Source organism: Sinohyriopsis cumingii, chromosome 5 (genome assembly GCF_028554795.1).
Source record: "Sinohyriopsis cumingii isolate HCF-2022 chromosome 5, ASM2855479v2, whole genome shotgun sequence".
Lineage (NCBI taxonomy): Eukaryota > Metazoa > Mollusca > Bivalvia > Unionida > Unionidae > Sinohyriopsis > Sinohyriopsis cumingii.
In genome coordinates, this window is record NC_142965.1 from 138793632 (window position 1) to 138818161 (window position 24530).

At 34.3% G+C, this 24530-nt stretch overlaps 1 protein-coding gene across 1 annotated transcript in view; it reads left to right on the top strand.

Moving 5' to 3' along the window:
* The window catches only part of LOC149800354 (uncharacterized), a 102168-nt gene that overhangs the window by 44582 nt on the left and 33056 nt on the right, over window positions 1-24530 (top strand). The window contains exons 5-8 of the mRNA XM_089958397.1: window positions 114-380; window positions 9780-9852; window positions 15559-15630; window positions 23663-23842. Coding sequence (XP_089814523.1) covers window positions 114-380; window positions 9780-9852; window positions 15559-15630; window positions 23663-23842 — 592 coding nt within the window. The remainder of the gene's footprint in view (window positions 1-113; window positions 381-9779; window positions 9853-15558; window positions 15631-23662; window positions 23843-24530) is intronic.

Below are 24530 nucleotides of genomic sequence, written 5' to 3' on the forward strand. Positions count from 1 at the left end.
TTCACTAGGTTTACACTGGCAGTACAAACTTTAAAGTACTTGATAACTTCTTCAAAATATTTATGAAAGTTTTGCGTGCACCTGCATTCATATTATTGTTATATTATTTTCAGAAGACATGGAAATACCAGATGATAGGTTCCTACTGGGATTATCAAAACATATTGCAGAATGGTGGATTCTGGCTGTATGTTTAGGTATCCCTAATACAAAAATAAAGAAAATCCAGCGAGAGGAAAAGACCACTACGAAGCAATGTTATGAGATGCTCTTAGAGTGGAGGAAAATCAATTATAAAAAACCAACTGGATCAGTAGAATATCTAAAAGAGCAATGTAAATTGGCAGAAGTTGACGCTCAGACAATAGAGCTCGTATTTGGTAAGCTAAGAACGAATCGAATCATGCAGAAAAAAAAAATTGTTAAGTATCCTTGCTTGCATCGTTTTTCTGGACAGGCATGGTTTTGCTCTTTTACTTTTTCAGTAAAAGACACTAATTGTTGTCTGAATGACATTGTAAAATGAAATGAACCTACATGGTATATTATAGCTATTTTCAGGCAGGATAAGTTGCATTTGTTTCTTATCAGTCATAAAAACAACACCTTAGGAAAGTAATAGATTTATCTTTCTGAGTTATAAAGGTAGAACTGAACGAAGATAGTGATCGTACACATAGATTATACAACGAAACGTGATGTATTTAATAATGTCCTTCGTACCTAACTTTTCAGACATTTCAGCTACTGATTGGTTAGGATTTGTTATTTTTTCCTGAAACTATTTATGATTTTAAGCGACCTTAAAATACTGTTGTTATACTTATCGCCATGTTAAAATACAAATATTTAATTTACACTTTATACAAAGATTAGTTGATCTTGTTCGTTCTTTTATTTTGTTGTTGCTTTCCTTCTTCCAGTAGGTATTTATCGATAAGTTACTGGCAACGCGGGATATAAATGAAACAAAATACCAGGGCAAGTATATCACAGAAAGACGCCCATAAATGTAACCTATATTGCCGTTTTGTTTCTATTTTGAGGGGAACGGGTTGTGTGTGTGTATGAGCACAACCTCTTTTCTCTCAATACGGAGCTAAATATAACGTATGTTTTATTTCAGAACAGCAACTGGTATATGCCATTTAACAGCAAAACTGTTTACACACCAAAGAGTTCTGAAAGCTTACCAGCAGATATTGTACAACAAATTCATCAATAATTACGATCCTCTAAATAATGTTGCATTTCCATTGTGATTACAATAACAAAACATAATATGTAAAGTTTAGTTTTGTAACCATATTCTGCTATGAGCAAATTCATCCAAGTTATTAGACAATAATGGCAGCAAAGTTTTCAATATTTTTTGGTAATTTTCTTCAGGATATGTAATTCAAAATTATTTTGGCAATATGTTTCTTCTCTAGCTAGCTGTGTGGCTAACATGATGTCCATCTTAGACGTCATTTAAAGTAGAAGGATAACAGACACATGTATTTGTTTCTGTTTATCCAAGCATTCCAGAGTGGATTTGTAGATAATCGGTTACAAGTCTTATCTGTATCTTTCCGGCAGAACGAAATCAATACATTTTCCCAAGTGAAATCAATGGTGTAATATTTAATCAGCTTTCACTTGAGGTAAATATACTTCACTTGAAAACAAATTTTGGATATACGGTTCCAGTATTCTTCGAGAATTAAGTTTTCAAGGCAAGAACTTACATCGTCTTAAAATAGTTCTCACAAAACGCCTTGAAAAGTATCAAGGGCGGTCGATATTTACCCGATTGACAACAAAATGCTCATACAAGTTTTTCACATTATCTACGAAATCTTTGTTAAAGAAATTCATTTCACTTATTTAAGACTGTATGCCTATGTACATTTTCAACACCATGTTCACAATGCAAATCACTATTGCAATACATTTGATAACAAAATTTTAACTTGTAATAAATAGGACAATAATGGTTACAAATAATTGCAATTACCACATATTGTGGAACATAGTCCACTTTATTGGTGTATGGGCTCCGCCTCTATGATTTTTCATGCCTATCGTAATAAAAGTATAAATTTAAGTAATATATTAAAAATATCCAGATCTAGAGTTACCCTAATAAATGTGGCTAACGCAAGCAATTTCAATCTATTTTGAAATAATAGCTGAGAAGTGTAAATGTACAATACATCCTTCATATCTAATCACAATGTATATCTTACTCGGACCGCTCCGATGGCCTAGTGGTTGGAGCGTCCTCCTCGGATGCGGGAGGTCGTGGGTTCGATCCCCGGCCGAGTCATACCAAAGACTTACACAAACGGTACTAACAGCTGCCTCGCTTGGCGCTCAGCATTAAAATGTTAGTGCTAGGACTGGTCGGCCCGGTGTCAGGATAATGTGACTGGGTGGGACATCATGCTACATGTCTGCGGCATGATGTCCCAGTGCTAGACATCACTATAAACTGCCACATTACAGACATCGTAGCTATATGACTGAAAAATTTTTAAAGCTACGTTAAAAATCAAAATCACATCACATCACAACACATCTTACTCGTAAATGTTTTCATGCAGTAGATCATATATGCATACAATGTGATGACCACATTTTTAGAATAAGATTAAGGTTTTGTAACATTTCAACTCCTAAAATATCTAACTTTTTTCTGGATTTTCTTTCTCTCACTTTATAGGGATCTTTTGTTCTTTTTCACAACCAGATTCAAACATACGTCTTATTAAGATGAACGCCATATTTAACAGCTTTAGAAGTTCGATGGAAGAGTACATATCATCAATGTCATAGTATTTTCATTAGAACACGTACAATAGAAGGCGAAATGGGTTGCACTTGTAGACGATATAAGTACATAGTTTGTAGTAAAGACCACTTTATGATAATAGAGGCTGTCACATAATACAATTCCAATATTCTTATAATAACATTTTTATTTTGTCGAATATGTTGTCTATTCAAATATGAATATAAATGCAATGGTTAACATCTATTTCGATTTTATGAAAGAGAGTAATGAACTCTACGAGTAGTGTAGTAGTTTGTTTAAATAGGTCACGACTTTGTTAAGGGTCTTGAGTAAAACCTCTTGATATGGGACTGGAAAGATTTGTTAGTAAAATATAGGGCTTGCAACCCAGAGATCTGGTTTCGAGGCAATGTCTGTATGTGCACGTTTTCTCTTTTCCCAAATAAAGAAAGCGTTATAGCATTATGCTCATGGTACTGTGAGGACATCAGGGTGGTCTCATAAGATATGACAAAATGGGCCAGTCGTTCATCCGCCTTCAATGCATTTTATTATAAAGTTTGCTTTACATCATGCAGTTTAAAAACTACTATACTGAAGGACATTTCAAGCAAATTACGTATACGTATGAATATTAGGGTGAAAACCAATGGATATAAAATTAAAATATTATAACTCTAAGGCCATGATATTTCCATTCTATCTCATTTATTTAAAGCACTATGAATCGCAATATGATTCAATCGCAGCAGAAATCTGTTTTGTTATAATAGTTGTCTCTACTGCATGCAGTTGTAATCAATATTGTATTAATAAGTTTCATTCACCAAAATGAATAGTTTAAATTTTCAAATTGAATGTCAGGATTACACGTTATTGCAATCCAATTAAAGGCAGTGTTAGAGTGTTATGGCCTAAATAATTTGATTATCTTGAACAAATTTTATCAAATAAATGTCAATAGCAAGCAACGACTACGAATTTTATTACAAATTCAACCTTATCTCAATTTGGGTTGTGACTTCAAGAGATTTGAACTCCTAATGTAATAATGAATTTAAATCAGTACCAACAATGATTAATAAAAACTAAACGAGAACATTAGAATCCACTATCGTGGTAGTTTTGCTGCAACTGATAATATTCATTAAGAAATAGGTCGCACATGCATACAGTGATATCTCATTTTGTAATAAAGTCCAGTTGCTTCTAATAAATGTGTTTTCACTGCTGTATAACAACCCTATTTACAACAAATTGGCAAACATGTAAATATTTATTATTAAATGTATTACCATTGAGGGCAATTATGATAATATATTTCGCAACAGAGTCAATTTTTATTACAGGCTGGGTTGCGTTTGTATACGTAATGAACCTATATCTTAATAATATATTTATTTGAAGGAACATTCAGTAAGATAACTCCCCTATGTAAAAGTCACTGTCAAAGGCTATTCATATCAAATAAAAGAGGACATTAGATGATCATTATCACATCAATTTAGTTGCAGCTCTTGAAATGTATTCCAACGCGTACAACAAATGTAAACCTTTTATTATAAATTAAAAATCAAACGTTCAAATTCCTCCTCCGATATACAAATGCATTCACTCTAAGGTTATATTACATCTGAGATTAAAGCACAAAAATCTTACATGATGTTATGGGGTCATTTTTTTAGCATAATATTTTTAAAATTATATGAATAGGATGCTTTCATTTTAACCTTTCATATAGATGCAATTACACTGTCAATTTTATATTTTATATTTAGAATTTAGAATAGTATAATCATGACGGCAAATAATAAGTCATATATACTTTGATCTAGAAAAAGTATATTGTAATTGGTAACTTTTACGTTTCCAAAAACGGACATGAGTCGGATAAGCATTTTCAAATATTGAATAGTTAATTATTTGCGTATTAATTAAACAGTGTAGCAATCAGATTAAATTTCTCCATGTAGCATTATGTAAGTGGTCCTTCTTTGGAACTGAGAATATGAGCAATGTTACTAACTTAGGTTCCTCCATGGGTTATGGCCAGGGACTTGACCTTTGTTTGCTTTATATAAGGACAAATATCAATTCGTTCCAATGTATTGCTACAATCTTTTTTACAAAATTTTTAATACATTCAGCTTTCCTAAAATGATGTAGCTTTTGAGCTGATAATTACATATGAGTAAATAACAAATATTATCCTTTGGAATCCACGTTCAAAAGAGAGATTTTCTGACATTTTGTATTTAAGTCTTAGAGTCCCTTGTTAAGAACATTTATAGAAAATTACTACCAGGTTACATGTCATATGCCTTCTGCAGTCAAAATAATATGACCTTCCTATTAGATGTACACAACGGTGTGTTATTAAACTATGGATATACGTTATATATAATTTCTATTTAATACCTGTATGATTAGCGGTTAAAGCGAAATTTATGATAATTGTCATGTTTTAAATTGCATGAAGAGAATATAAGTAATACATGCGTGAGAAAATAGTAAATATTAGTTTCAAACGCATCCCCATATCCGCTTTTCCATGGTGATTGGGGTGAGGGTGGGGGAGGTAGCGGGAGATAGAGAAAGAAAGCTAATGTGCTGCACAATCAGTGACAGTAGAATTTATCTCTGTTTCACTAAAGAAAGACTTCCTTTCTGCAATACCCTCATTTCAGAGAGAGAGAGAGAGAGAGAGAGAAAGAGAGAGCTAATCGGTGTCGATAGTCATTGTACCTACAGCAATAATAGTTGACATGTGTTCAGTAATCTGTTTCAGAAATGTAATATAATAATTACTAAACTGCATTGATAGTTACCTCCTATTACAAGAACAGTATTTGTAATGTTTACATCAGTTTAGTCAGAACTGCACCCTGACGAATAAAACGGGTGATCATACAGTATCAAACGGCAATAAACACTCGAAGACTCTTCATTATTTAGCATAGGCATGTATCACTACTGTTTTGTAGTATTACATTTTATAGGCGCCATACTCAGCAGATGTTTGAAAAGAAATGCCTTGGGTTATCAATTTTATGTTTTGAACCCATTTCACGATAATCATTATAACGCAGTCGAATTAAAGGAGAATGAATGGCGACTGAATGTTCCTTTTAAAACGTTTATACAATAGGGGTTCAAATTATACCAGGTCACATCCTCTATTGTAATAACAAGGACTTTGCTACACAATGTATGCATTATTTGATGTCAAAACGTATATTGTAATAAAGGGAGCGCTAGTTTATTTTTGAATTTCTCAATGTCATGATGCTCTCACACAAACACACAGATATATATATATATATATATATATATATATATATATATATATATATATATATATATATATATATGGGCTACATACTTTAATAACATCCTCAATCAACTGTCATTTATCGGTAAGAAGGCTACTGACAGACTTCCTAAAGTGTAAATCAACATGTCACTTGTTCATCCTTGAGCTGTGACTGAAGCTGTGAAATCAAATGACCTGCTGTCAGATTGCACAGTACCTGAATCAGATGTCACACGGAGGAAGTCTGCAAAGCCTGATTCTCGCAGGTAATTCAGAAACTGCCAGAACCTTTCCAGTCAAAGTGGACTAAAGGAATTAAATCCCACTAGTAGTAGGATTCGTGCAATTCTACAAATGGACAGGAGACAGACAATCATGCAACATTCATTTGGGCATCTCCTTTTTCTCGTTAACTGGAATATCCTTGCCAGATATCTACTGGATGATCCAATGCATTTAATCTCACAAGAGCTCAGAAATCTACATGATGGTTACAGCTACTCACATCCAGACGAAACGATAGCATCGGAACTACAACATGTACCAAATGTTTGTGGACCTGGCATAAACATTTGACAAATTCAGTTGTGATGGCCTCTAGAAGATCATGACAAACTTTGGTTGATCATATAAATATTCACAGAGATAACCCGGTAATTCTGTGATGGCGTTATCTTGCTTGCGGCGTGGATGACAGCGAGTTATTTGAATCATTCCCAATGCTCAATGCAGTTATGTAAGGCTGCGTAATCGCACCATACCGTTTTCAGATTGATGTTTCCTGTCGTGCCCATAAATGTTTTCCATGACTATAAACATGCGATCAACGTGAGATACAGAAGGCAAGTTCTTCAGTCTGAGAACATTACGGGTGAAAAGCAAGTCATAGGAAGTGACTGTTCGTGAAATTCTATTTCTTGTTATATGTTCCGAAATTGTTTAATCCGAGTCGGACAGGCACTGGAGTTTAGATAACTGCTTTCCACCGTATGACAATAGACCAAAAGAAAGAGGTGATACATCAGCCTGCAACAGAGAAGCGTTATGATGGAAATAACATCACATTGACTGGTTAAACTCTTCAGACAGTGGACACGTTCATCTACCTTGGTAGTACACTGTCAGGTGCAGATCACAGCGATAACCTGTCTAAATAATAATATAATTCTACAAGCAGAACTGAAGATATCAAATCAACTGTAAAAATATATGCATATGAAACCGAACAGTGTACATTCACCATGTTAAGAAGAAGATGTATTTTTATTTGGACTATTAGTGGAAACTAAAGAAGATAAGAAGGTGTGACAAGGTTGACAACTCTAAGGTACTCACATGGAAAGGCGTTCCAAGCATCAACACCCTCCTTCTGAAACTAAAGATGAGATGGGTAGTCACCATGATGTCACACGATTACTAGAGAAGACTTCCACGGCAAGTTAAAGGAGGGAAACTATTTCAGTCAGGTCAGAACAAACACTTCATAAACTCCTTCAAGCCATCCTTCGCACAGTTCAGCACTGATTCTGTGTCTTGGTAAAATACTGCACAATCAAGTGGACTGGAGCTACAGACAAGAAATTCAGAAACTTGAAGAAACAGTGTAGAAGCGCGAATTTCGTACATATTAGAACTTCAGCACGTCCTCTGTTGATCATGCAAACACAAGCGGCATAACCCTTCCTTTGTGATCTCTTAAACTAGACCAGTTCGTGATGTCATATGTCCATCTTGGGACTCAAATAACCAGAAACGGTACTTTTATACCTTATCCTAAATGTTCTCTTTTCTCTTAATCAGTAATGTTTCTCCACTCTTTCAAGGTATGCAGGAACGTCTGGAACACCGCTGATTTCAGGGCCTCTCTTCAAGGTCTTTACACGTCTGATACGAAATCACCCATGTCTATCAAACTATTGAATCGAATTATGTGGTTCCTTTGACACTGAGAACCGCCTGGAATACTTTGCACCACTTGAAACAATATTACGGCCATATATTCGTTCTCCATAAGGTAGTGAATCGTGTAAATATATCCTTACCAAGGAATTTGCGACATTAGATGTTTCACTACCTTCAACCATTTTAATCTGATAGTATTAACTAGTCTTGTAGAATGTAGGTTTGTACTAATAAAGGTTTTTATCATGAATAAGATTTCTAGATTTTAGATTTCAGTCTATCTTCTCCGCATGTGAAGTATACTTTTAAATTCATCTTTTTTACTACTAAGTTTTATATATTTTGATTACGCTGATTCATGACATATTCCTTTGTATCTAAAGTTTGGGAAAAAGTCAAATCTAGATTAACTTAGCATCAACTAAGTATATATTTGAACAAAGTTTTATGTAAGTTTAAAAAATCTTTCTTCATTACTCTACCGCTCCGGTGGCCTAGTGGTTAGAGCGTCCGCCTTGGAAGCGGAATGTCTTGGGTTCGATCCCCGGCCGATTCATACCAAATACTTACAAACAATTGTACTTAGACCTGCCTCGCTAGGCGCTTAGCATTAAGAGGTTAGTATTAATATTGGTCGGCCTGGTATCAGGATAATGTGACTGGGTTGGACATCATGCTACAGTTCTGCGGCATGAAACCCCAGTGATAGACATCAGTATAAACTGCCACATTGCAGGCATCGCTGCGATATGACTGAAAAATTGTTAAAGCTACGATAAAAATCCTAATCACACAAACACACACATACACTCTTCATTACTCATGAAGTTTGTTTTCTTTAACGATATTTATCGCTGCAATAATCAGTAAATCTTGTTCCGCACAAATAGAAAGCCAGGAAGTGTATAATACCTTATAAACTCTTCATACCGTTAAATAATAAAATTATCATAACTTTTGAAATCGTAATCATTTTATAATATTCACCGAGTGAGAATGATCCCAATTAACATATACTATACTCTTTTTTGGAGTGTATTTTTTCAAATCGGTCGATTTTTGTGTATTGTTTTACGTCCGTCGATTATAGAAATAGGAATTTGAAGAACGGTTTCAGAACGCTTTTCGTTATCGTTAACATTATTTCGGACTAGATCAGCAGTGAGTTAAAAATGCATGGCTTTGAAGCATCAATAGTTATCACACATCTACTTAAGGTGTAATGTGTCATTTAGATACCTCACATTACATTCATGTGCTAATATTTCCCCGTAATTTCTTTAACCATTTTTTCAGTCTCAGGTTTACAATATCTATTATATTTAATATTCAGAACTACAACATTGATGTAATATTTACTATGACATTTACGTAATGATATGCGCCTACGGCTTATAGCTTTAAATGTTATTTCCCCCGAAACAAAACCAAGAACGGAACGTTTCAAAATAGGATATGTATGTTTCAGCTTAATACATTGTCTGATCGGATTTGACTTGACACATTAAACCTAAGATATTGAGTCCCTTGGTTGGGTGTGTGAGCAAGTTTGCCATAAGCTTCCCGTCGTTTTCCCATGCTTTTCCTCTGCCAGTTATACTAGTCACATTGTTTAGCTACAGTGTAGTAAACAACAGCGCTAAGCCCAAACAAACAAACAAAACCTAAGATACTGTGTAGACGCTGAAACATTGTTTCGCAACTCAAAAAAGAACAGAGTTGGCAATTATTATATAACCTGATGATCAATGACGGAAATTGTATATCTGCGCTTTTGCCTTTCAGGTTATAGAGAAAGGGTCATGAATAGGCAGCGTGTACTCTACAGTATCGAAGAGGATCAAAGAAATATGTCGATGTAATCTCTCTCTCAAGTTTATACACTTACACACACACACACACACACACACACACATATATATATATATATATATATATATATATATATATATATATATATATATATATATATATATATATATATATATGCGATTTATATTTCTAATGGGAATATTCATATATCTGTTTGACCGAAGGTGTACGCAATTTCAGGCGCTTGTGCTCCTCATCAAAGACACATAATTGTGAGATACTGTCTGCTAGCCGCTTCGATGAATATATGTGTCTTTTATTCAAAATTACCTTAACGAAAGTTTCATAAAAGGTTTCCAAACCATCTTTTCCAGTAAGATTGTACCAACGTTTTGCTACTTGAAGGGAATATTTTTGATGATAGGTCATCCCCACATTTACCAAGTATACAAAGTTGCAAAGATTCCATGGTTTTATTTCTGCTACGTTTTTCATTATGGTAGTCTTTTGCTCCTCCATCGTATATCATCCTTTTACAAACAGGATGTTTAACCAACGTTAAACTTAATTATACTTGCTTCAATGTCATCTATTCATTTCAACCTTAGACTGAATTCCCAGACAAGAAAAGTGATCAGTGGACTACTTACCACATCTCTCCAAATTAATAGTTGCATCCTGTCTCCTATGAATAACTGAATGTTTGTTACAGACTAGTGTTAACAAAGCTAGAGCTTGACAGATTGAAACTTTTACTTCTCCACATAAGAATTAGTTTCAGCATAATAATCGTAAAATCAAAAACTAAACCACTTATCTATACCATAATATCGCCTCTCTTGATTACTGGGGTATAGTGCCAATTCATATCCCTTGTATTCAGTCAATCGGAACCTGTGAATTTGTCAGTTGTTGTATTAAAATGAGAGTATGCATTTAATCATAACACTATAACATACGGAAGTCATTTGCAAGGTCACTCCCGTCCTTCATTCTTAACGACGGATATATGCGAATGTAACTACGTAAGATCGGGAAATGACCTTTCCACTTATATATCCAATTGATGCCCATTTTTCTAGGAGTAGTATTGTTGTACATGATGACATGAATTACTGACCTATAAAAATTAGCAAAAGGTTTCCCTACAGGTAGAATATTTCAGGTAGCTTACTGATGTTTCAAAGTAAATTCAAAGTGCTGAAATGGTAAAAACTTAAAATGCAAACGAATCAACAAGCCAGCAGAAAATAAAGACTTCAAATGCAAACCATATAAACATGCGAGCAGCAATTAAAGTTAACAAAAATGTTAATTAACAAATGTTCTTCATAAATTACAAATACAATTTCTATTTCACTTTTTGAAAATTTAACTAGCTTGAGCTCTTTGACACTTCTAAAGGATTTTGAGTGTTTTGTCCAACAATTTAATGCAAGAAAATATACAAAACGCATCGTTTAGTGTCTATTTCTAACCATGAGGAAAATAGTATTTCCAACCTTAACCTCTGATGACATTCACTTTTAATGTTCTCCTTGACAAGTACATGGATTTAAGGTTTTTGTAATCACTGCGATATACACGTATTCCTCACGACGGGTTAGCATGAAATACATGTGCTCAGATTCCAGCCTTTTTTGAGCTAATACACGAATTAACTTGTGTATGCATTAGTGATTGTGAGAGAGAGCTGAAAGAAATTATAGAGAGATTAATATATATTTGCCTCATTGGTCATTGGTTAGGGATTGCATATATTATTTGACATTTCAGTTTTATCACAATCATTTTCCACTAACTATACAGGTAACGTTATCAAACTAAAATCACGTCAGTATTCAAAGCAAAACGAAATGATTATGGTATATATTTAATGCATGGAAAATAAAAAGATACCCATTTCGTTCATTGTTTATTTATAACTAACATAAATTGGTTGGATGTAGAACTCGGAAACATATTATCCAATGATATCAATGGAATAGATGCAGAAAATTCAGTTAAATCAATTTCCGTATTCATAAACTGCTAGGAATCAAATGGAAGATCTGCCAGAGACCTCAAGTAGTCTCACTCTCCGAAAAAGAAAAAAATGGAATGATATTATATGGTTCCGGGGAGATACATCTTCAATAGGAATCAAACTTTTACATGTTGATTGAAAACAAAACCAACATAAATAATTACATAGTGACGGTGATATGAGTCTTACATCTACACTAAATTCCTAGTTCCTGGCTATTTCTTACTTTGAATAATATTATTCATCTCGAATATGGAACTTTATCGTCTTGTGCTAATAAACTAATTGCAGATAATTATTGGTGGAAACATACACTGTATCATGTTCCAACAACAGTTGTTTGTTACAATATTTTGTAACGAATATTATGAATCTGAACAATTTGGAAAGAAGGGACGTACAGTATCTTGTATACCGTTTAAACGATTACTTCTGCTGCAAAAAGTTGCTTTTGTTAACAATCAGATTTGAAAACTGCTGTATCGATAGATTCTCTTTGCAACTTTGACATCGCATACTAGATCTACTGTTCCACCATGAGTTAAGGTATGCTCATTCAATGTCCCAGTGCTTTTTTGTTCCAAATATCTCATGAGGTAAATAGTTTTGCTGCACACGGCAGTATATAATACTTCTGATATTATTTTGTACAGTTTGTGCAAGTTTAGTTTTGGATGACGTACAAGAAATAAATGTCAAAATAAAACTGATCCAATATTGGCAAAATATAAATACAGACAACATAAAACTGGCATATCTCATGTTTACAAAAATGTTTGCTGTAAAGAATATGTTTGAACATTTACATTTTTTAAATGCATGGAGTACTTGAAAGATATACATGCTATGTGATAAAGATCTGATATGTTTAATCGCCACTGATGCCTGATATCGTTCTTCATTTCGAACAAAAGTTTAACCTTACATTTCTCTTTATATGTAGTGACATTTAATATGTATATTTTGTGAGCATTGTTACTCATTCTGATGGACCTCGGTGTTTGGCCACATTCATTGATAACTTAATAAAATATATCTTTCACACAACATTAGTCTACAATTTTATACCGTTGTATACTGAAATATATAATGGACCGATCTTCTACTATCTGGCATTACCTACAACGATGTATTACTATTGTTACAACTGCTACTAGTACTGGAAGTCCTTAGAGGACTTTGCTAATTACTGGTGTCAACAGAAAGTGCATCAGGAAAAGGGTGGGTTGGGGTAAATGCGAAGAAATACATCTGAACAAAGTATGTTTCTTGTAGTCATCTACAAATCAAGCGGCCCATAAAGTCGTCTTTTACAAACATCCACCTTTACCGTCTTTGAAGTTTATATTTTGTTCGTAATAACAGTCCTGTCACTTTTTGAAATCAAGCGTATCTGCTGTGAAAACTTCACATATTCTTACACCCATCCACATGATAGTAGCATCCATCATTGCTGCTGTGCGACCAAATTCACTGGAGAACGTACTTTATATACGGAATATTGATGGCTGAGACGTTGTAATTTTATGTAAAAGTACAAACCGATTCAGCAAATTTTACCATGCATAACGTGTGAGAACTTCCTGTGCAGTATGTCGCGATTGCAGCATATCTTTATCCAGTTGATTGCGCGCGGCTTTGCGACGTTGGTCAGCAGCCTCTGCGACATTGCCGTTGGCCGAGTTTGTTATTGTATATGTTAACTACATTTGTTATATTGCTTTATCCAAACCGTCTCGAGATTTCCCCCTGGAGTCATGTCCACTAGTCAAGTTAATAGTGAGGAAACTATTTGGGTCCTGGGTGACCTCCGAGAACATATCATGAAACGCATCCCACGAGTAGTCGGAGGCATAGCAGGTCTATTGAATGTTTGAAATACCATCCTGGTCCATGCCACGAAATACGGTTAATATGTTGCGGCTTTCACAGTTCAAAGTATGTACATGCGCGTATTGCTATTTTGCATCTATCACGTCTGTGTTATAGTGTCGGCCACGGAAAAACAGTCTTGCGTTTGTCCTGTGGTTCAAGCACCACTTTATTGTATATTATTAGATAATCCTCGCTTTGATCAATGTGGTCAGTCGTAGGCACTTCGTTGACTCTGGAAAAGAAATCAACTGTGGAAGAGTTGCTTCCTGATGACGTCTGAAGTGAGACCATAAACATCTGGGTACATCATAACAGGATTCTCCGCCGACGGTGCAATTATGTACAATGGATAGCATATTAACCATTTAAAAATCATATTTAAATTCAGTTGCGGTTTACTTGATCTCGTTGGAACAATAACCAACGCGCAGCAGAATATGGTACAATGTCGCCTTGCTTGTGTGGTTTGGTCTTTGATTTGTTAGAAAAGTTGAAGACAACAAAGGAATTGCTTTTAATTTTCTTAATGCCATGTTAAATGTCATTTGTGGTATAACCAAATAATCTCTTCGTACTTATTAAGCCCTTATGTCACTGAACTTTTTATATTTACATAGATATATGCGATGAAATGTTTCTAATAAAAATAATGAGATATGTTTGACCAATGTTGTACGCCATTTCAGGCGTGTGTACTCATCACCATAGATATTGGATTGTGAAATACTCTCAGTGCATGCTACTTGTTTGTATGCACCGTTACCATCTTACCGTTTTTAATTTCAACCATTTGTTCTTTTATATCGCTGGTCGATATAGAACCTTTTATAAGTTTTAAAAGATTATACAAGTAACACTTTGTTTGGCGCTAAATAGCCTAAGAGTGCTGATGCGCCGTTAAAAAACAAACAAGCAATCAATCAATCATCATGTATGGCAGTTCACTGTAATATATTGTTGACCTGTGAAAGTAACTTCCAGACTCTAGGCTGCGCGTTGTAAACTAGTGTCTCGCATGGATTCATACACTGAGGATTACTGTCAAATAGATTTTGTATCTGAATATTTTTTTCTTCAATTGTATTCATAGTTTGTATGTCTTTGCATGTGAATATCTTTGTACAAACTCGTAATATTGCAGCTTTCGCTTAGATTCTTAATCTGCTAAATATTTGACAGTCTTACGAACACGTTTCTTTGGTGATTCCATATAACATGATTCTGAAGGCATTGCTTTAATTAGTTGTTCCTTGCTTATCTGTATAGCTACTACTATAATCGTGAATTACATCCTTGGAGTATTTGCTGCTCACTTCATTCTCCATACTGGGCGGTCAAGTCAACGTCAGTGATTTTATTTCTTACTGCACAATACCATATCATGACTTTTCACGTTTGTCTCATTTGTGCGCTCCAATATAATCCTGAAATCGATTAATTTATCAAGAATTTCCGGATACGTATTTGAAAAGTAATACATCTTTTGGGACCCTATGACAAACCTGCATGATGCATTTAGACGAAACTGCCGACCCGTTTCTATGAAAGTACTGTTTGTTGTAACAGTTGAACATTCACATGTACCAAACTAAACGTTAATTATCTACACAAACTATGCATCCTGCTATTTAGGATCCTCGTCTGACAATATAAACTGAACCTGTTAAAATAAAGACAAATCCTTCCAGCGTAGAATAAATTATTGTTCTAATCAGGAAAATATCGCAGGCACTAATTAAAAATATCGAATCGAAAATGTTAAAAATTATTTATAATTTGACAGAATCTCACTATGTTTACAGACATATTGTCTGCCTATTTCTTGGTGCAGTGTAATTTCTTTTACCACAGGCCCCAACTTCACCATACTATCCTAATCGAAGACAGGAACTTTGGTCGTCCCGCTGATGATGTACAAATAAGGTAAGAAATATGGGAATACTAGCGGAAGCAATAAATTACGTTATGTTAACATTTAAATCTCGCGTTTACATCCGGAAATTGTTGCGGCCTTGGCGGATCCTGTTGGTGTATATCTTGATTACAGCTATTAAATTCCTTTATCCAAACCGGCTTGATGTCCACCGCCAGACCGGTCCACTAGTCAAGTCAATAGTGAGGAAACTCTATGGGTCCTGGGTGCCCTCCGTGATCATATTATAAAAACTCATCACAAGAGTAGTCGGATGCACAGCAAGTCTAATGAATGTTTGAAATACCATTCTCGTCAATGCCACGATATACGGTTAATATGCTGCTGCTTTCACGGATTATATTACTCGCGTGCACGTATCGTTCTGCTACATAGATCACATCTGAGTTATATTGTAGGTCACGGTAAAACAGTATCGCTTGGTTGTCTTGGTATTCAAGCACTACATTATTTTGCATTAGAAGATTATCCTTGCTTAGATCATTATAGTCAGTCATAGGAGTTCCTTTGACTCTGGAAAAGAAATCATCTGTGGAAGAGGTTCTTCTTGGCGACTACTGAAGTGCTACCGTAAGTCTCGGGATACATCATCCCATGATTATCCTCCGACGGTGCAATTATGTACAACGGACGCATATTATCTATTTAAAAATCATATTTAACGTCAGTTGGGGTTTCTCTGATCTAGTCGGGCCAATAATCAACGTACAGCTGTATATGGTAACATATTGCCTTGCTTGTGTGGTTTGGTCCTTGCCTTCTCAGAAAAGTCGATAATGACAAAGGCATAGCTTTTCATTTTTCTTAACGTCATGTTAAATATAAATTGTTGCATAACGAAATCATGTCTTCATATTGATTGCTCCCTTATGTCATTGAACCATTGAACTCCTTTATATACCATCATGTCGGCCAATTCTGCGCGTCGGGTAATTCTACGCAACGATACGTCATTTCTGTAAACAATAGATCACGTGCTATTTTGGGTCCAAAATCCATTTTGTATCAAGAAAGAACGATCGTACTTTAATTAAGAAAAGTGATATTAATAAAGTGTACAAAAATACCCCACATTTCGACTCGAAAGGCATATGAAAATATGATTTCTAAATGTCAACAGGAAGACCCACTCCATGACCTTCTTAAACCTCTAACCCAGAAATCCCATTTACTCTATCATTTAGAATCATATAAATAAATGCGTTATATAAAAGATGGAAATGTACACCTTAAAAAATTCTGCATCTTAATTTAAGTTTATAATTTTTCAAGATGTCCCACACGTACAATATCGTCTGTTACCCAACATGTCAACTTGCCGTTAAAACGGGATTCTCAAGAAATTCCCCTGGCTATAATCTGTTTCTAAATTCTTTAGTAATTCTTCCCCATAAACATTACATTGTAAATATATTACATCCTATTAATTGTTGTTTCTCTTCCACATAATAGCTTTTTTATTTTTATTAAATGTTAAACTTTACTATTTTTTTACAAGATCCTTTTAGTTTGCTTAAGATCTCTTGCCATTTATTGGCATTGTTACGTTGAATTAGGCAAAATTAGCTATAAACCTGACCTAATTACTCGTCTGAAATGCTGTATTACATTTCTATAGCACGATGGATAAATATTACATCTTTTTAAAGTTATGAGCCGAATAAGCCGACATATCGCGAGTCATGGAAACACGGAGGTGGTATCCCGTGTGTACAAAAGTAATATTATTATGAACAGAAGCTTCTGGTGACAATTGCCTCTTCTCAAATGGTAAGCATTGCAGTATTTCATTTTCGTCAATATATATATATATACGAACATGATGCATTCTACAACTAACATGACAACTAGGTAGGACCTGTCAAAAAAAAAAAACCGTTGTGAAGAAAAAGCTGATGTTATCTGGAAAATGTTTTTGCACGCAATGATTAACTATTCAGTATTGTAAAGCGAACTAATGTTATGAGAGATATGATATAATAAATGCTACATGTAATAGTATATTAAATGTACTTCCTTTTGTTCGTTTTGCTTGAAAATGGACGTAGATAAATTAGTTTGTGCGGATTGTTATTATTTTGTTAAATATATTTTTATTATATTTCCTTTGTATTAGGTACCCTGCTTTTGCTATTATGTAGATGAGGAATAGCAGGTTATTCCGATATGTATAAAATGCTCTGAGAATGTTTGTATTTAGCGATAGTCTGCGCGATATGACGACCTGTTAAAGAATAGCCAAAATTTAAATAATGGTTGTATAGATGTTTGTATGGGGGGGGGGGAGAGTACAATGTTGCTACAAGAAATCTCGATTGCTCTAACTGTATATGATTTGAGGCGGTATTTGGATATGCACAAATTACTGTATTTACTGAGTTTCCTGTTCGCTATATATTATTGGCTTGCTATTAGTTATGGGCTTGTATGATATCAGATCGGTCTCAAGGGCCATAGGTAATGGTTAGTTAAGTATACAATCAGTGCAAAACCACAGGTGCAACATAATCCGAAACAGAGATGGGGTGCGGCATTTGTGCTATCACTAAAGCTTGAACTACTGTTGAAGCTCCCATCTTTGAAACTTTGTGGTCGCATCGGTCGTTATGTTCGAGTAATCTAAGCAAAGAAACCAAGCAAAACTCATGCAAGATGACCGTCAGGTGACTGAAATTTTCAGAGATTACATCTTCCATCGACTGAGACAAAATATAAAAGATACAGGACTTTGCTAAAATTTTAAATTAATGTCAAAATTTAAATTACCCACTGTGACAATTAAGGCTGGAATGTATGACAAAAATAAGGATAATACTTAGATTCTGTTAAACGTAATGCGTACGATAACAGGTTAAATAATGACTTAAAATTATTTTGAAGTACCAGCTGAAAAAACCCCACCTAGAACCGAAATATTTCAACAATTAGTAGCTTGGTAATATTTTATCGAAATTTTAATGAGTTCGTGTTTATCGCACATTTTGTCTTTTTCTATTGTTGAATCAATGAAATGTTATTCACAACGTGAAGTCTGCAATATTAACTTAACTCTAACTTTGCCTTGTGCATGTCTAATATCTTTATTTGTCGTGTCGTTGTATGGCTATCAATACTAATTTAAATCTAACTTTGCTTTTAGTATCTCAAATATCTTGTGTGTGTGTGTGTGTGTGTGTCTGTGTTTGATTTTTAATGTAGCTTTAACAATTTTTCAGTCTAATATCTTTATTTGTCGTGTCTATATATATTTATATGTTCATATATCTGTATATATATATATATATATATATATATATATATATATATATATATATATATATATATATATATATATATATAAAGAGAGAGAGAGAGAGAGAGAGAGAGAGACGCATGTTATGAAATAAGCAAACCGACATATTTAGTATATACTTAAGTGTGAAACATACGGGCTTATAAAACCATGCTTAGACCAAATGTAAAACCCGTTATGCATGGTATGCAGTGTTAATTCTGTAGTTTGTCTCACTTACCATTTATTACAGCGAAACTTCGCAATATCTCTGGTATTGACTTTGACAGTTCGTTTGGAACAATAACTATTGTAACGCATAGCTTCTGATGTATAACGAAGTTTTCGTTAACAAAAGAACGGGAAAAAATATAATTAACAGACGCTAAGACTTATTCTATATCTGAACAAGTGTGTGTGGGTGTGTGTGTGTGTGTGTGTGTGTGTGTGTGAGTGTGTGTGTGGTTTGGATTTTTAGCGCAGCTTTAACATTTCTTCAGCCATATCGCTACGATGCCTGCAGTGTGGCAGTTTATAGTGATGTCTAGCAATGGGGCATCATGCCCCAGACATGTAGGATTATGTCCCACCCAATCACATTATCCTGACACCAGGCCGACTAGTCCTAACACTAACCTCTTAATACTGAGTGCCAAGCGAGGCAGCTGTTAGTGCCATTTGTATAAGTCTTTGATATGACTCGGCCGGGGATCGAACCCACGAACTCCCGTATTTGAGGCGAACGCTCTAACCATTAGGTCACAGGAGCGGTTATGAGTTATGGTTGTGATTAATCGTACTTGCGGGAATAATGAGTCACCTAGGCGAAGAGAACAAACTAATGACTACATTAAAAACAAGAGCGAAGAAAATAATAATAATATAATAATAATAATAATAAATGGTGTAAGTAGTAGTAGTAGCAGCATATATTATTAGTAGTCATGTTGCTTTATAACTTTATCTGAGATGTAGCTACATCAACAAAATGAAAGGATTTTAATAACATATATTAATGAATACATTTGATCAGCTCCTGCCAACGCGAATATACAGAGAATATTTTTGTTTTTCCTTCAATAATACCGGATTCATTTTATCGTGTCGTACCCAAAAATGATATCTGAGCGAGTGACAAAGCCACGTGTTAAACTATAAATTTTGGTACCACAAGATGAAATATATCCAGTATTAATGAAGGAAAAGAATCTGGTTTCTTTATTATATATCAAACTTGCTCCAAATACGACGCCGATAAGATTTTACTCACTCTTAAGCATAACACGCACATCCCCACCCTCTTTTCGTAAATTCACTTCACTTTCACATATTGATCATATAAATATACGTGACTTAAGACAGCGGTGAGATTGGGGTGACTTAATCTGTTACACTAAATTACAGTTGTATCATTTCTTAAACTATTTTACCCCATCTGAAGACAATGCAACTCCGATTCAGCAATGCATAATATATGGTTTCTCGTGTCAAGGAAGTAACGGGGTAAACCCTTCGGAGAGAGGAGATCGACGTCTGATCAGATTTCATTATCAAAGATTAATTTACATGTATGAAATGTAAGACAATTTCTATTTATTTGTTAGAATTCACAAAGTACTCGTTTTTATTGTTGCAGATGCAACTTTTGTAAGTACATGCAATCACGCGTTATATGGCATGACGGAAAATGTTATATTTATTTTCACATGTGAAATATAAGGATTTATTTGTCACATGTGAAATGTAGGAATTAAAATAATAAAAATTATTTCGCCAATAAGCCTGTATATTTCACACTTAAGTATATAATAAATGTGATTGTTTGCTTATTTTATGTGATGCGTCAGTGAAATCAAATGCACTTACAATTACAAGACTATCACTATTTGTTTCCTTCTTTATTTATTATACATACATTTACCCAAGTTCTATTCTGGTATTCCGTATGTATCTTTTGACGAATTATGAGAGACTGTTTTCAGCTGCTAAAACTATATGTTGTACCATATCGGTGTTCGGTCATAGTTCAAACGCATTGGATTACTATTTAATTCTTTTTGTGGACCTGGCAACGCTACCCGTTTTCATTCAAATTCTTGTTATATCCAAATATGCCAGCGTTTTTATCCTTGGTGATAAAAAAGATGCCGACAGCTTCAAAAGCATAGTCAAGTCTGACTCTGGAACGCACAAGATACCGACGAAGTGTTATCATGATGTTTACGTCACAGATGAATCCTTGTAATCCTAACATTACGTTTTTAACCAACTTCTAAGTGTCGTAGTATTTGAAACAGAGTGAAAAATATATATTCAGCTTTTAATTTTAGCACAGAAACACTGATTATACAAGACAAGATCATATGGCTTAATCTTACAATTTCTTCTTCTGTCACACAATTACCTTCTCTATGAAGGCGAACGTGCAGCCTATCTTTTTATCTGCAGGAATGATATAAAAATTATTGGACTTTCTCATTTCATTTCACAAGTAGCTCTCACAATATCATCTCCACGAGTTTGGTAATTTTACGCGCTAGCTAATTTCGTTGTTATCCAATCCAGTAGCTTTAGTTATTCTATAATGCAGATTTATATGTTTTCATAGTGTATTTCCAATCGTGGACAGCAGATAAGATTATTACAGAAAAAGTTAAATTGTCTGAAATATGTTATATTGCTACTATGATTAAACACTTCCTCACTAGATGACTGTACGGAGCATTCCGATATTCGAATTTGAAAGTAAAGATGAAATACTTATACACTGATTTAACTTACTTTTGTGCACTTTTAATTTTTTTACATGCCTGGTAGATATTCTACATGGAAAAGATTTTTGTCATGCTTCCTAATAAATCTTCTTGTGGCAAATCTAAAAGTGTATATATCAAAACCTTCGATGGGTGGTTTGTTTGTGAAATACCTGTTTCCAGTATACAAGAATTTCATCTCTTACTCATTTAGGCAGAGTCTCTATTAAATAAGTGTATTAAACTGAGTTGACGGGAGCCAATAATGAGCACTGCTTCTATTTTTTTAAACTTAGACGTCAATAATTTAGTTGTCGCAAATATTCATACATCGAATAATCATGAATCATGACACATTTTACATAAATGTCTACAATTATTTATATTTGATTAATTTGATATTTCTCATCTAACTTTTGCACCCTAGTCCTTGATATTTCAAAGGTTTTCCGTCCATATATTGTTTATTCATCCTTAAAGAGTAATAACGCTGCTGTAATTGTACGTTTTAATGGTACGAATATTGCATTATGACTGTTCTAACGTTCTTGTCAGACTTAGTAGTAAGATAGAGTAATATCCAAGATAACACAAGTTTTAGATATTCTATATTGGTTTTAAGAGCACAGCAATCCAAATAAGCAGCGTCTTAGAAGATGGAGATGTTGACCTGGATTTTCATTTGTTTTAATGCTGAGAGAAGTAGATCTTTCGTACTACTTAACGTTACGTAGACCGTGATGGACATCCATCAAACCATTTCCAAAGGATAAAGTTAGAGTCATTCTAGTTCATCTGTTATCCAAGATGGTACACGCATAATTAAGCGCGGAAAGGAGCACAGCTCGCTGAATTTTCACTCATTGTTCAACCAAAAGCATTGATGATTATTTAGCTGATTTATGGAGCTAAGCAACCAACTATAAAGAGAAAAATTAGAGTGATTTTCCAAGTTGTTTGGACTATCACAAATTCATCAAAAGTATATACCACGGAGATCTGTTTTGTTTAGCACAGAAACATTACGTTTTTCACAATATACCCAAGAAATTGGCCAAGTGGGCAAGTCCACTTAAAGATGCAATAGCCACAAAATATGTCACATCTCAGATTTGCAGAAAAGGGAATGGACAAGAAGCTCTAACGTAATTGCCATCATGTCATCTTCAACGGTATTCCCGAAAACGAGGTCGTTGGAATGATCAATATTAAATACTAACACTGAAGATAATAGCACAGCTTTGATAAGTTCGATCATGAATATGTTGCTGTTTTGTCTATAACCTACTATTTTCAATTTAGAACTATCTTCGCAAACAAATATGTTTGATGGAATACCACCCTACCGCCATGTTTCTAGAATAGAAATTCATTTATGCGTGGTGTATTCGGAGCTGTTGGCCGTTACAATTTAATAATAAATCTGCTTTACACATATGAATAAGATAACAAGCCATGATACAATAATCCTCTCCAGTTTCACATTCAGTTCGTCATGTTGATAGTCCCAGAGGCATGTTGATGTTACAGAATATAGGAAAACGTCAACGCCGCATCCTTTATATTAAGTGAGTAACTAGGTAATCACAAATAGCGTTCATGGCAACCACATGTCAATTGTCTATTTATAATCTAAATGCCAAACACAACACATACAATTGCAGTAAAGAGAACAAAACAAACCCACTTGTGTCGAATCATAGATAACAAGATGGATTCATGGAGGGTTAGGCCGGCAGATAATTATATGCAAGAGAAAGCAACTTCACATTAAAATTCTCTCTTCGTTAACATTGCACAAAAACAGGGTTAATATAAACCAGGATGGCGACTAGATTGTTCTATTTTAGTACCATCCCGCTTATTGAATTAACAAATACTGATATATATATATATATATATATATATATATATATATATATATATATATATATATATATATATATATAATATAATATAACATAATGTAACATAATATGTTCTGACTTTTTTTCCAAGTTTAACAGGTCAGCCCATAGATACTGTTGATTCTCATGAACGATGGGAGCTGGAAGCATCCAGTTGTTGCTCGTATTTCCTTCTTTGTTTATGTAAAAGACAGTTTCGAATGCGTAGAAAGACGAATGAGGGGCAAGAAAATTATAGCCTTCGCCAAGAACAGAAATCACCGAGACAGAGGTAAACAAATATAATATAAGAATAAGTTATAGAAGGATAAAATTGAACCATATTCCTCGATTACTAAGCAAAAACGATAGATACTCACCGTTTGCATTTAAGTTAACAATTGTAGCTATTGTCTTACGTGAGACATATCGATGAGCTTAGGATCATGAGGTTAGTGAGTTATTCATTAGTTGTACCAACGTTTTATTTATAACCACCGTTAGTACGGAACAAAATTTAATTTTCGTTCTTTCATAACAACCAGAATAGTCTATCCTTTTTCTCTTCACCTCATGACACCTTCTAAAAGACGTCGAGCAATCGATAACAACAAAGGAGAAGCCACTTTGAGCAATGATCATATCATAATGAGAATAAATCCTTCTCCTTCAACAAGTACTTATTTATTTTGACTGACACGAATTTTTTTATCTCACCAGCGGGAGAAGAACGTGACTACGTAATCCTAATTAATTTCTCTTTATCATAAATAAAGAAATCGTTCCTTTCAAGATGATCAAAACAATATTCACAGACAATATGGACAATTGGTTTATATCGCGACAAGACACTCAATGTTTAGCTAAATGAGAGGATAAAGCAAGTTTTTGTTTGTTTATGTTTGGGGACTGTCGTTATTTTATTATTTGTTTTTGTTTTGGCTTCGGTTATTTTGTTGGATTTTGTTGTTTCCTTTTCT